Source organism: Aptenodytes patagonicus, chromosome 13, assembly GCF_965638725.1.
Source record: "Aptenodytes patagonicus chromosome 13, bAptPat1.pri.cur, whole genome shotgun sequence".
NCBI classification, from domain to species: domain Eukaryota; kingdom Metazoa; phylum Chordata; class Aves; order Sphenisciformes; family Spheniscidae; genus Aptenodytes; species Aptenodytes patagonicus.
In genome coordinates, this window is record NC_134961.1 from 11,824,483 (window position 1) to 11,837,112 (window position 12,630).

The window sequence follows — 12,630 nt, forward strand, 5'->3', positions numbered from 1 at the left end:
CCCCTTAGTCTACAGACACGCTTAAACCAACTTTATACTGCGATACAGGTATATGTTCTATTCTTAGATTCTGCTTCAGAGCAGACAGCAATAGGCAGTAAAATCTTAAAATCCCAAAGCAAGATTAATCAAAACTCATATCTGTCAGTTCAGAGGTACAAATCCAGGAAGTCAGTTTCTTCATCTAACTCCCTAAACCTTATCCTTATTTGTCTAATCATTTGTCATGCTAAACTTCAAGCAAAAATTTACAAAGCCCCGGTAAAGATTTCTGATGGTAACAGACAGAGCCTTGTTTTTTAAAATCAAGTCTAATAAAAAAACAAAGCAGTAGTGAATAGTTTGCCTTTTAGTCGCTAAAGCTAACAATTCTTTATTCCTACTCCTATGTTACAAAGCATTTAACTATATATTTCTAAATGTGTTCTATAATGTTCACAAAAATGTAATAGATAGAATTCCAGAGGGAAAGCTATAATGCCTCATGCACATATGGCATACAATTTCACTGGATTTCATCTCATCAAGTAACACTCACTTTGAAATTTAAAATAATCTACTTATAGAGAGAAATTACCATTTTTTTAACTCATCAACAGTTGCAAACAATAGCATATTTAAAGCTTGGCATTTTCTTTAAAACAAAGATTACAGACAATAAAGAATTAGTGATTATCTTCTCTACCTGACTAATGAGGTTCAGGAGGAGTTTGCCCTCCGAGCCCACCAGGCATGTCAACAGCTGTGGAATCCAGGCCAACCACTGAATGGGTGGGACACCGATACAGTACTTGTCTACTGCATCTGCTAAGGTGTTCTTATCATCATCAAAACTCAGTAGCCAAAGAACCTAAAAGAGAATTTCAAGAGGACATCTCATGGCTTAAATTCAAGACACATCTATCATATGATGCAGAAAAAAACCCACAGGTATTTTATTAATATGATAGTGGAGTACTTGTCAGTGTCAAAGCCTCCTCAGACACAAGAACTTACATTCGTTATGCCTGGCCAATGCCATTTTTCCCCTAGAAATAATATTTAAAGGATGTAAAAAATAAATGGAAGTGTACTACCTGCTATGAAACAAGACAGAAAAAAGCCAATGAACATGACAGCATTCCACAAATTCTTCAGGTTTTTGGTTAGGGGGGTGGGTGGAAAATGAGGCATATTTATAGAACGTAAAATACGTTATTCAGATAAATTAACTTTGAAGCGAGAGCTTGAGTATTTCTTTGGGTGTTTTTAATTATTTTAACTGTCCACCCCTAATGATACTTTTTCTACAATTTAATTTAAATGCAAATATATTAAGTACTGACTAAAAATCACTAACAGTTATGCAACCAGACAGGGAGAGTAATAAACTTCAGAGTACTATGGAGGCCACCTTTAATCTAAAAAAATATTTTTTGTGTTTGTTTCATGTTCAAAGAAGATTGTCTTCCACAGTCTGCTATCATTTTTTAAATTTTCTTCCTGAGAGAGATTAAAGTAAATATCCCCAAACTGAAAATACATAATGCAAAGAACTTTGGCTAAAATTGTTGAATTAGAGTAAAAATTTACAGAAAAAGCCTATTTGGAACAAAATGCAATTCTGAGGTAAAAGTTAATATGAATTATCCATAGTAATGATAAACAGACATCAAAATGATGTTACTTTTTAGAGCACCAAAGGATGCCTTTCTGCAGATATTTCACTGCATTATGTATTAGAAATGCTGAATGTGATTTGTCCCCTTTCTCCCACAAAGAGGTTCCACACCTTAAAAAGACAACCCAGATATGCCAATGAAGTAGAAAAACCCGTGAGGAGTTACATGCAATGACCCAACAGCAACCATACGCAGTCTGGTTCAGTCTAACTTAAAGCTTTCCATCACTAACTGGTATTTCTCTAATTGCACAAATTTGGGCACTGAACATTATCCCAGCCTTTTCTGAAGGGGTAGAGCTCCAATTCTTTTTTAAACATCTAGATCTTACCTTTGCTAAGTATTTTCTTGATTTGCTCTCATTCTGATGACGACATGCATGCAGGTAACAAGTAATAGCAGACACACCCAGGTGAAGTTGACGTTCTTTCACGAAGATATTCTCCAGATAATCACCCCACATTGCCCATGCTTTCACTAGCACATCATGCATTTGCACAGCTGCAGAAAAAGCTTTGTTTGCTTCTTCAGACCTGCATTGTGACAAGTAAGAATATTAGTTTTATACTAACAAAAAGTTACTAAATTATGTAAGAGACAGATTTCTGATAGGGTACTCAATTACTTTCTTAATACTCAATGATCTTTTTCCATTAAGTTCTTTAGTAAGCTCTTATGACTGTTTTGTCTTAGCCTTCCTTAAAGTTCAGCACCTGTGAAAGTAAATGCTTCATAATGGAAATAATTATGTAAGTGTCTCCAGATACTCTCTGAAAAAAATTTAAAAACTTCCAGTGCACTGCAATTGCAACCCAAGCAATAGAGTATGATACTGGGAGAAAGAAGAACAAACGGTAACACAAGAAGAGCAGAAGCAAATGCATTAAGAAGTGCTTCTCTGCTGAGCAAAAAAAGGCCTAAGAAAAAGCAACATTGGGAAGATGTTATATTAGCTATCTTTTGGAGGACTACATCTTACTTAACTGTTTTCCCCACCAAAGTCATGAAAAAATTTACAACCAACATTACCTGGAAAAAGTCAGTTCCTCATCCCACAGCTTTAAAAGTTTATTTTTCAACAGGAAAAGTGAAGGAATATGAAGGTTAATCACACAGTTCTTGGTAACCAAAAGATTATTTGTTTGATACTTCTGAAGTCTTTTCTAGGTTTCCTCAAGTGTTCCTAGTTCAAGATGTGGCATGATTCATCCCAATATATATACACCCTTGAATCTATGTAACTTTTCAGGCATAAAAATAAAGGATGAGAAAACTCACATACACATTATTGAAATGAAGAAACTTTTAAAGCATTCCAAGATTCCTTACTAATAGGAGGTGCTTCACTTCTCCCTTACAGAATAAGCATTGAAATAAACCATACAAAAGTAACATAATGCTTGTTTGACTAATTTTTTAAAATTAACTGTTAAGTATTTTTTACATAAAAATATTAGCTTGGAGGATTACAGTGATAAATTAAAATGACTAGCTATTGAAGCAAAACTATAAAAAGGAAAGCAACTTTGTCAAAGTATATATTAGTTTCTACGTTACATGAATATGTTACTTGCTTTCAGAAACTTTCTGCACCCTAGACCAAGGTTTTGAAGCGAACTACCACAGCAGCAGCCTGATAGATGACTTTGTATCACTACTTCCCCATTATAAAAAGGGGACTTTTCAGTCTGTTTTCTTTTCTCCTTTTCTACAATCCATCATTCTTGACATGTGAGATGACTTTTTTAAAATGGTTTCCATCACCTTGCTCAGCAAATGGGCAGCACAAGGAGATGCAAGAGCAGAGGTCACCTTTAACTTCCAGTTTAGTTGACACACAGGTAATCAGTAGTCACACATTCTCACATTCAACATTGCAACTGTTCCTAACTGTAACCTTCCTAAATTCCTGACCTCAACTGCGGTGCTAAAAAATGCCTGTATGTTTTTTGGTAACATTAAGAAACCGTAAGTACACCAGAAGCACGTTTTAAACAGAAACCTTTACCCATTCTATCCTGAAAGAACGAATAGAGACAGTTTAGCTGCCTTTTACTTTATCTGCATGAATTTAAAAAAAGTAAAAATTTAAAAAACAAAGAAAAGATGGGGGGAGGTACACTTTCTTCTCTTTACACCTCAACTGAAACTAAGCTTGCTTATGGCCATGAAAAAAGCCCACTGCACTTTCCATCGAAGTAATTACATTCTGCCTATTTAAAATTCTCTCTTGTATCCACAAAAGAAGAAATTCATCAGTTCCTGACTTAAATTGCAATGTGAGGTTGCAGTGTACAGCTTAAAACCTGATGGATTTCATTCTGTAAGTGTCCACAAAGTAGTGGTAAAGAAATTATTCCACCCGTATGTAACATGTAGCAATACTGCCATTAAATACCATGCATACTAAAAGCTGTTGAAATCTGAAGGGTTTTTTTGGCATCACTGAACAAGATTTGACTGCTGAGATATTTGTTTACTGAATTAAAGAGAGATCTTCCTCAAAATAGTAAGATGCCTGTCAGCATAAAGCAAAAATATTACGAAAGTAGTTGTGTGAAAGCAAGGCTTGTACCTAGGTGTTTAATTGCTGCAATGCAAGCTCTCTCCAACACATACCACGTTAGTCTTTTCAATTCCGTTATCTGAAATGAGTGTTGCATTTCCATATTGCATGGCACACCAGATTTGTCTAAGCACTCTGAACTATGCCACCACACATTTTCCTATGCCTTGACCAGTTGCAGCTATTAATGGGATATATACAACAAACAATGAAACAGAAATGTGAGAAAGAAAGAGGTAGGCTAATTTGTTTAAGTAGCTGTAAGCTTATAGATGGAACTTTTTTCCCCCCTAGTTTTATATATATTTACATTAAGAACATAATTAAAGCAACCTCCATTTGTCAACTACACTAAGATGTCAGTTAGACATTAGTTTGTCACAGAACCAAGAAAAAAAAAAAATTATCTTAAGCTGCAAAGCTTTAGACAAACCTATTCTCCCTGCCTCTTCCCATCTCACCCTTTGAAACATAAAACTTTTAAAAAAAGAACTGGTGCAATGTTTGCTTTAACTAGTTCTTTCCTACAATACTTAGAAATACGACCAACCATTACATCTTCAAACTGCAAAGGAATTCTCACATATACTTTTACTTTCTTATACAGTTGTGACAAATTTTAGGCTGGTATAAACATATGGAACAACTTTCCTGCTCAAACAACTCTGTTGAAATACTTCAGCTGCATTTGTCTCAGATGTGTGCTAGTGCCTCTTCCAGCCAACATACTTACTTGTTAATCTGTGCCAAGAACATTCCCTTCAATGCATAAAACTCAGCAGTCATCTCCTTGGTGAAGTACTTCAGATTGGTTGATTCAATAACTTCAAGACCCTGTTAAATAAGCCTTAGTGAGAAAGCCTTCTAAAATGGAAGGTTTTATTAAAATGAAAGTGCCATAAAAAAACCAGCCAAAATATTCTCTTGAAATTTAAGTGTCATGAGTTTCTAGTATTTAATTTTCATTTTAAAAAATCTGGACTGACAACAATTTTAAGTTTCCACTTAAACTATTAGATACAATAGACAACATTCATCAGGTGATGGGTTATCTTTTCCACCTTGTTTTTTTATTATATATTATTATATTATGTTATATTACATTATTATTATAAGGTCCCAGTTTGCTGACCTTATAATCATATGTCAGTGGGTTTTGCCTACAATCACATTCTTTCCTTGCCTTTTAATACATACAATTTCACTCCAGTATGCCAGCATCCATCACTCATGAGTCAGACACTCAAAACTGACTTAGAGCTTCAGTTAGTCTTACAACAGTGTTGTTTCTTCCTACTGCAAATAATATGATTTTCAAAGTCCCTTCCATTTATCTATCTTGTAAGATTTCAAAAAACTATTTCCACTTCACTTTTTATTCGGCTAATTTTTAATATATTCACAGTATTCAGTTCAAAGAGGACAATGACTGCTTTTGGCTAACAGCATTACTTAAAACAACACTCTATGCATAGTATAACATGGCCAATGAAATTCAGACCCTGTTCTGTACACATTGATTTAAATAAACTGTGTGTATCTGATGGCCCTTGTAATCCTCCAGGTTCCAACAACTTCAGAGATAAAGCTACTGTACCTGCATACATTCATTTTTACCCATGACTCCAGCCAGCTGAAGATAACATTTAACTTGCTGGCGAATCTTCTGAAAGCAGTCCACAATGGGCACCGTTGGAATTGTATGAATGCGACTCAGTATATCCAGAGCTACGTTGACCAGCCCCTGTTTTCGAGCTATCTTTCCATATTGGATAATTGCCGATGCAGAAGCATGAACTCCCAACATAGCGTTATTGGAACTAGGATCATGCTGAGAACTATTTTCATATGCAGTTACGATGGCTAGAAACAAAACATGAAATGTTTGTCATTGTAAATGAAGTTATATATACACAGCAATATCTTACACAGCAATACATATGAAATGATGACTTCAGATAATGAAACACTTAAATGGAAATTGAATAAAAACAAACACTTGTCAAAATCAACAACATTCCTGTATGTTCAAATAAAAAAAATACAAAGAACTTATTTCAAACAATGTGTTGTCAGGAAAATTACATGATGAATGCATGCTGGACCAGGCAGTTTTACCCTGGTAATGATGTTGTCTCCACATGAAAATGCTGCTCCAGTGGGATAAATCATCTGACACAATAGGTAACCTGTTCCTCCAAGTCTTTACAACAGTCTTCATATCATGTAAGCTGTTGTTCCTCCCCAGATTAGTTGGTTGCAATCCTGCATTTATTTGGGCTGCTTCCTGAAGTTCAATTATTTGCTGTGCTGCCTAGAAAACATTAAACAATATAATTATCATAAAGGATAGTACAATAAGCTGGCCAATTTCACTGTTAGAAAAAGATCTCTGTGAATGATGCCACCTTTAAATGATCAAGTAAAGATGAAACTATTTATGCTGTTTTAGGGACCTGTCTATTAGTTGCATAAATGACCTTTAATCTAATCATTAACAAAATAGCAAAAAAAAAAATCCGTGAAATTTCAGACAATGACTGAAATGTTGAATCAATGTTGAATTCATCCACTGAATCACCAGCACAGAACTTAGACCAATGGGTCACTAGTCTTAATAAACAAACAAATTATTTTTAAAAATAAATAAAGGTGCCATAAAGTACTTTCTTACATGCTTTCAAAAGGTCCCTGCATAACTTCAGGCTCCCCTCTTCTCCAGGGATGCTAGCTAGGTTTAACTTTGGGCAACTATGACATGCCTTTCCTTGATAGTATTAAGATAAAAATCCTTTCTTTTATTTTGAACTGCAAATGTTTTCACAAATTATCCCTCAAATGATAGGGTCTTGCTTTTAAGAAGTTTTTGGTTTTTTTTTTAAACAAACAAACAAAACCACAAACACAAACACCAAAGAATCTACACTCTCTCTTCATCCCCATCCTTTTCCCCACACACATCTAAATAAAACCACAGGTTAGAATTAAATTCTAGCATACGGGTTTGAACTTACTACATCAACCTTAATCATAGAAAAGCAGAAGTAAATATATACACAGTGTGCTAAATACAAGGATGAAGTAAAAATACTGACCTTAAACAAAACTTTTTACAGAACTTTTAACAGAACTTACTAGTATAAATTCCCTGGTCATGATCTGACTTCTTAATAAAAACTTGAAGGTTCAGAAATACTATCTACATGCTCCTGAAGGTGTTACTTTAAGATATTCTGCAAAGACCTTAGCTTTGAGAAGTTACTGAAGTTAAGGATGGCTTTTCACTGACATCTACTATCCCCAAATTAATGAGAGGAACAAACAGAAGATGGCAGTAGTCTCAAACCTACTAAAGGCAGCAGACATTTTGTTAAAACTTCAACAACCTGAACTAAAGGCCCACAAACTTTAATGGAATTTAATTACCTGTAGTACAATAAAACCAATGTAGTATTCTCTAAGCTACCACTTGGTAGATAACAGTTGTATTCATTGTTAATCAACCAAATAAGATAACTATTTGGGGGGGGGGGGGGGGAAGGGCAGTCCAAATTTACAGAGTGAAATCTCTTGAAACAAAATAAATTAAACAAAGTAATATTTTCCTACAATCATCTCAGTATCAGCTCTCACAATAGCTTAACCTTCATCCTACACCCATTCATCACGTAAATTTAATTTTCTCACAGGTATTTAATCACATACTATCTGATATTAAAAAAAAGTAATTACTGCAGTGCAAATTCATGGCTGTATTTGTACCTCTGTTAGTCATTAACTAATTTATCATTTCTTCATGAGGGATATATACATATTAGATTATTTTAAAAGCTTGTTTTAATTGATATCTGAAAGCATTTAAATACTTTATTTAGCAATACTAGTCCTTTCATGCTGCAGATACTGCCAGGGGAGGAAAAACTCGAAATATGAGTGAAAACTTAGCAGGAAGGAATTAATTTCATCCAGAAGCCTTCTAGTTGTATTTTATCAGCTCAAACAAACAAAACATTGTACCTATTTACTTGACAACTTCCTCTCAATATGGAGAAAACTTCCATGTTCATTCACTTTATCTGGTGCATCAACTTATATTATAAAAATTCGAAGGTATTGGCTGCTGTGTAAGCTCTACCCGCAAATACAGTCATTTTAGTAAAGGTACCTTAGGTCATGCAGATTTAGTTACTTATGAATCACACCCAGCATGACATGCAGGGTGAAACTACTGATCTTAAACAGAATTACAGAAGCCACTATATCAAACAGAACTCAGAAAGCATGGTCCTCTGCATTTCTACAGGTAAGGTTCATTCTAGTTCTCTGAGCAATGATCCATCAAGAAATGCATCCCTGTTATGAAATTTCGGATTGTGTTGCACTGAGACATTTCAGAATTTATTCCCTGGAGACGAAAGGTTTCCTCAACAGTAACAAGAGCTAATCTTCATCAGGTACATGTTTATCAGGACACCTAAACAGGGACACAGTCAGCCTAAATGACAAATGAATGGCATGTTTTGTCAAAAATCACACACTGCATGACAAACTGAACACAATCCTGCCCCAGCCCCACTTCTGCGCTCTGGCTGCAGCTGTACAATACAGATCAGAGGACACAAGGTTCATTTTCAAGAAGCTTCTGGAAGCATCTCAAGGCCAAAGCCCGTTTTTTAAAGATGAATTTAGGCACCTATTTCCATTCGATTATTCTTGGCAGTATCATCTATTCTCAAAAATTCTTCTCTTACAGTTGCAAAATGAATTACTTACATAATTAAATCCAAGAGAAAACAAAAGGGTAAGTGTTGACAATTTATACATTTCAAAAGGAAACAGGAGTTCATTTTTGGTATGGTGAAGCATGTGTTAAAGTTGCAAAGGACACAAGCCATGCATTTTTCACCATGTAATATGTGTTATTACATCTCACGTAATAATTAAACTGCATATTCTATATTATCAGAGTTGTGCCAGCTGCTTCACAAAAGTATTTCTGGAGGTCTGGAAAAAAATGGTCTCAAGTGCTTACAAGCTCTTCCTGACAGGACAAGAAACAAGTACTTTTCCCTAACTTTTTAAGTAGACCACTTGCAAGTAACATGCATGCCAAAGAGAAAGACTAAAAGCACAGGAGTTAAACACCTCTCATCTTGAAATTGAATTGTCAATGTTGCGTGAACAAAAGAAAAGATTTCTCACAAGCAAAAATAAAGACGTACCTACTGTACAGCATCTTAAAACCAGTGTATGTTTAAATAAATGCTGGAAAACAGTACATTCTTTGCCTTGTAATATTTAATTATTTGAGGGGTAAAATATGGTGTATTTAAATAAGCACTAAGAACCTGTTTAGCAAGGATGAAAGAAAAGTGACCTTTTACTTTCCTTATTCCAAGCATACTCCTTTAGAGAAACAGAAAATAGCATGCCCCCTTTTGAGAGCAAAATGCTTTTATGATTCAGAAGCAGACGATGAGCTCTACCTTCTCCTAGAAATGGATGACAGAGTTAAGAAAAAAGTAGGTAAGTAGAAAAATGGCACAAAAAAACGTTAGCTTTGTCCATCCTCTGTGTAGGTACTGGGTTATCCAACTGGAAGGTTACTCATCCTTTGTAAGTCAAGGATTCAAGCATGCACGCGAGAGTTTATATGAACACCAGTGCTGTTAAAAGTCACGTGCAATATACTGCAGTAATTTTACAGAACAGCATGAAATTCAAGTTACAAATTTCTTCCCTTGTTTTAAATGATCTTGACAAAGAATTAAGCTACTTAAGATTAGATAATACTCAACTTCTGGCAGGATTTTTTTTTTTTAATTTGTTTTCGGGGGAGGTGTTAGGGGGTTTGTTTGTTTTTAAAGTTCTTGTAACCCCAAATTCATTAGCTGTCCCTCATTTCATTCTGGAGAGGACAGCTCACTGCTTCATTGCCAGAATTCTGCCCCTACTTTAGGAGCAAGCTTCTCTCAAAACTTTATGCTTGCTTTGTCCATTTTTGTCCAGAAAGCATATAGATCTCTTTCAGATCACAAACTAGAAAGGCCATAGGGCTCCATCCACTTCTGATTCAAGCAGTCCGTTCCTTCTCAGTTCAGCAAAAGGCCCCTGACAGAGGTTACCACTGACTCAAATCTTCCAGCTGACCTACTCACATGAGTGCTCCACAACAGACTAGAATTAAAAGGAACCAATTAGTTGGAAGCAGTAACCTTTTCAATCAGGACAGCTAAATTTGTATGATGTGCACCCACACGTAGACAAGGAGCATTACTGAAATATGGCCTCCCACTCAGACCAAAGACATTTTCTTTCCTGTAGCTGGCATCAGATTAGATGAGGGGAGCAGAGATCACTCTTCCCAACCCACAACATCTCTCAGTCCGTGAAGCAACATGATTCAACATGGGAATTCTTTTTACAGCAGTACTACAAGATTTTAATGCAGTGTTTAATGTTTAATGCAGAACCTGCCAAATGAGCTAGCTGGACAACTAATAAAGCTGAAGACCAATACATGAAGCTTTGAGGTACACACGTTAGTTTACCTCATAAAATGCACTCTCCTTTTCAGCAAAACTTGTATACAATTAACTCCCTGTCCAACGAGAAATATCATATACTTAAAGACTAGATTCCTTCCTACTTCCTTTCCCTGATGCAAATCAGAACATTTAGCAATACAATGTAGAAATGACAAAGAAAAGGTAAGGCTCACATTGGCCAGAACCTACAGTATTTTTCTACAGGTAGTAGTGCTCACCTAAAAAGTTCTTCACTAACAACAGACTTTTACAGTTTTTGGTTCTCTGACCTTAATGCTTAAGCCACAGGGATGTTCAGAACTTGCTCAGCCTGTTCAAAACGCTACTCCTCAAAGAAACACCAGCATTTCTAAATACCCTTTTCCCGTACAGGGCATTAACAGTTAGCTCAGATTTAAAAAAAAAAAAAAAAAAAAAAAAAAAAAAATTTAAACCAAAAAAAAATACAGGAGTACGTTACAGTTGACAAAATTCCATAATGCATTTAACACATTTAACCGAAAAGAACACTTAGGAGGTTATTTCAACGTTTCTGCAAATAATATAATGCAACAATACACCCACCCAAAATGGACCTCACTTCAAAACCCACTGAGTGTTCACAACCTCCAAGTACTACAGTGCATTATGCATTAGCCCACAAAAAAAAGTTGAGCCATCTGTTCAATTTTTAAATAGCTACTTCTATATGCCACAAACAGAACAGATTCAGGTAAACTATAAAAACTTTAGAAGGACTCCAAATCAAAATGCACATTCTGCAACTTCTAACAAAAAAAAAATACCATTACGAAAAACCAATCAGTACTATACAGTAAAATATTTTATGCTCATAGTTACTAAATGTCCTGAAACCTGCTATTGGAAAATAACTGGCAACAAAAAAACCCTTTTCATTCTTACCTGGAGAAGGGGAGTATGAACATGCGAGACCACGTGAGGAAGCCTTCGCCATTCTCGAATAGCTAAACTACTCGCCATCTCTACCAGACGCTCAATGAAGTTAAGCTGTTGCTCTTCCGGATGGCAGATTGCTAAGTATCCTCTGTACATATTCACCTTCCATGCCATCTCCTTTGGACAACTCAACTCCACCTGGTAAAGAAATGGAAAAAAGTCTAGTAAAGATTATTCATACTCAAATGCAGGCTTTTTAAAATTATTTGTTAAAAGCCTTCTTAAACAAACACTCAGTTTTATTTTTTTTATAAAAATTAGCTCAATTTCCAAAAATATCAGACTAAAATATTGAAATTTCTGTCATTAGAGGAGTTTCAGCTCTCAAAGTTATTGGCAAGTGCAGGCTCGCAAATAAATTGCAAATTCAGCGCAAGAGTAGAAGTGCCTGCATACAACCTGCTGCTAGGGTACTTTTACACTGACAACTGTAGTGTAGCTCAGAGACAGCTGAGCAAGCTGAAAGCGGTCTTGCAACAGGAGAATGAAGCTCACTGCAAAACAATTCACCCTGTGTAAAGTATAAAGAAAAAAGATGCTTCTCAGCAGATAACGCATACTACCACTGAAATGCTTCAGGGGCTTCAGAACAAGTAATGTCAACTTCTCACTTAAAAGGATCCCGTTCCTCTATGTCAGCACATTGTGCCAGCATTATACTTCCTAACTACCTGTTCTAGGCCATTACTAAGCTTATGAGAATAAACAGTTAATTTTTTAAGTCATCTACAATTAACCTTCCCATTTATGTCAAAGTAATTTCTGAGTACAGGTGCAAAATCAGGTCATAGAGCTAAAATCATTTAAAAAATAATTTTAAACCATTTTCTTAAAATCCTGGAACAGTAGAAATATGGCAACTAAAAACATCAAAGTACTTGAGTTGTCTAGCAACTAA

The 12,630-nt window shown here is 35.4% G+C and overlaps 1 protein-coding gene across 6 annotated transcripts in view; it reads right to left on the bottom strand.

Annotated features, from left to right (window-relative positions):
* TRRAP (transformation/transcription domain associated protein) overlaps positions 1 to 12,630 on the bottom strand; it is a 102,564-nt gene that overhangs the window by 22,868 nt on the left and 67,066 nt on the right. For 5 of the 6 annotated variants that reach the window (XM_076351540.1, XM_076351535.1, XM_076351537.1 and 2 more), the window contains 6 exons: positions 11,679 to 11,870; positions 6,313 to 6,541; positions 5,825 to 6,090; positions 4,961 to 5,061; positions 1,993 to 2,194; positions 686 to 850 (listed from right to left, as the gene is read on the bottom strand). In XM_076351540.1, coding sequence (XP_076207655.1) covers positions 686 to 850; positions 1,993 to 2,194; positions 4,961 to 5,061; positions 5,825 to 6,090; positions 6,313 to 6,541; positions 11,679 to 11,870 — 1,155 coding nt within the window. The remainder of the gene's footprint in view (positions 1 to 685; positions 851 to 1,992; positions 2,195 to 4,960; positions 5,062 to 5,824; positions 6,091 to 6,312; positions 6,542 to 11,678; positions 11,871 to 12,630) is intronic. The other variant, XM_076351539.1, reaches the window with a different exon arrangement.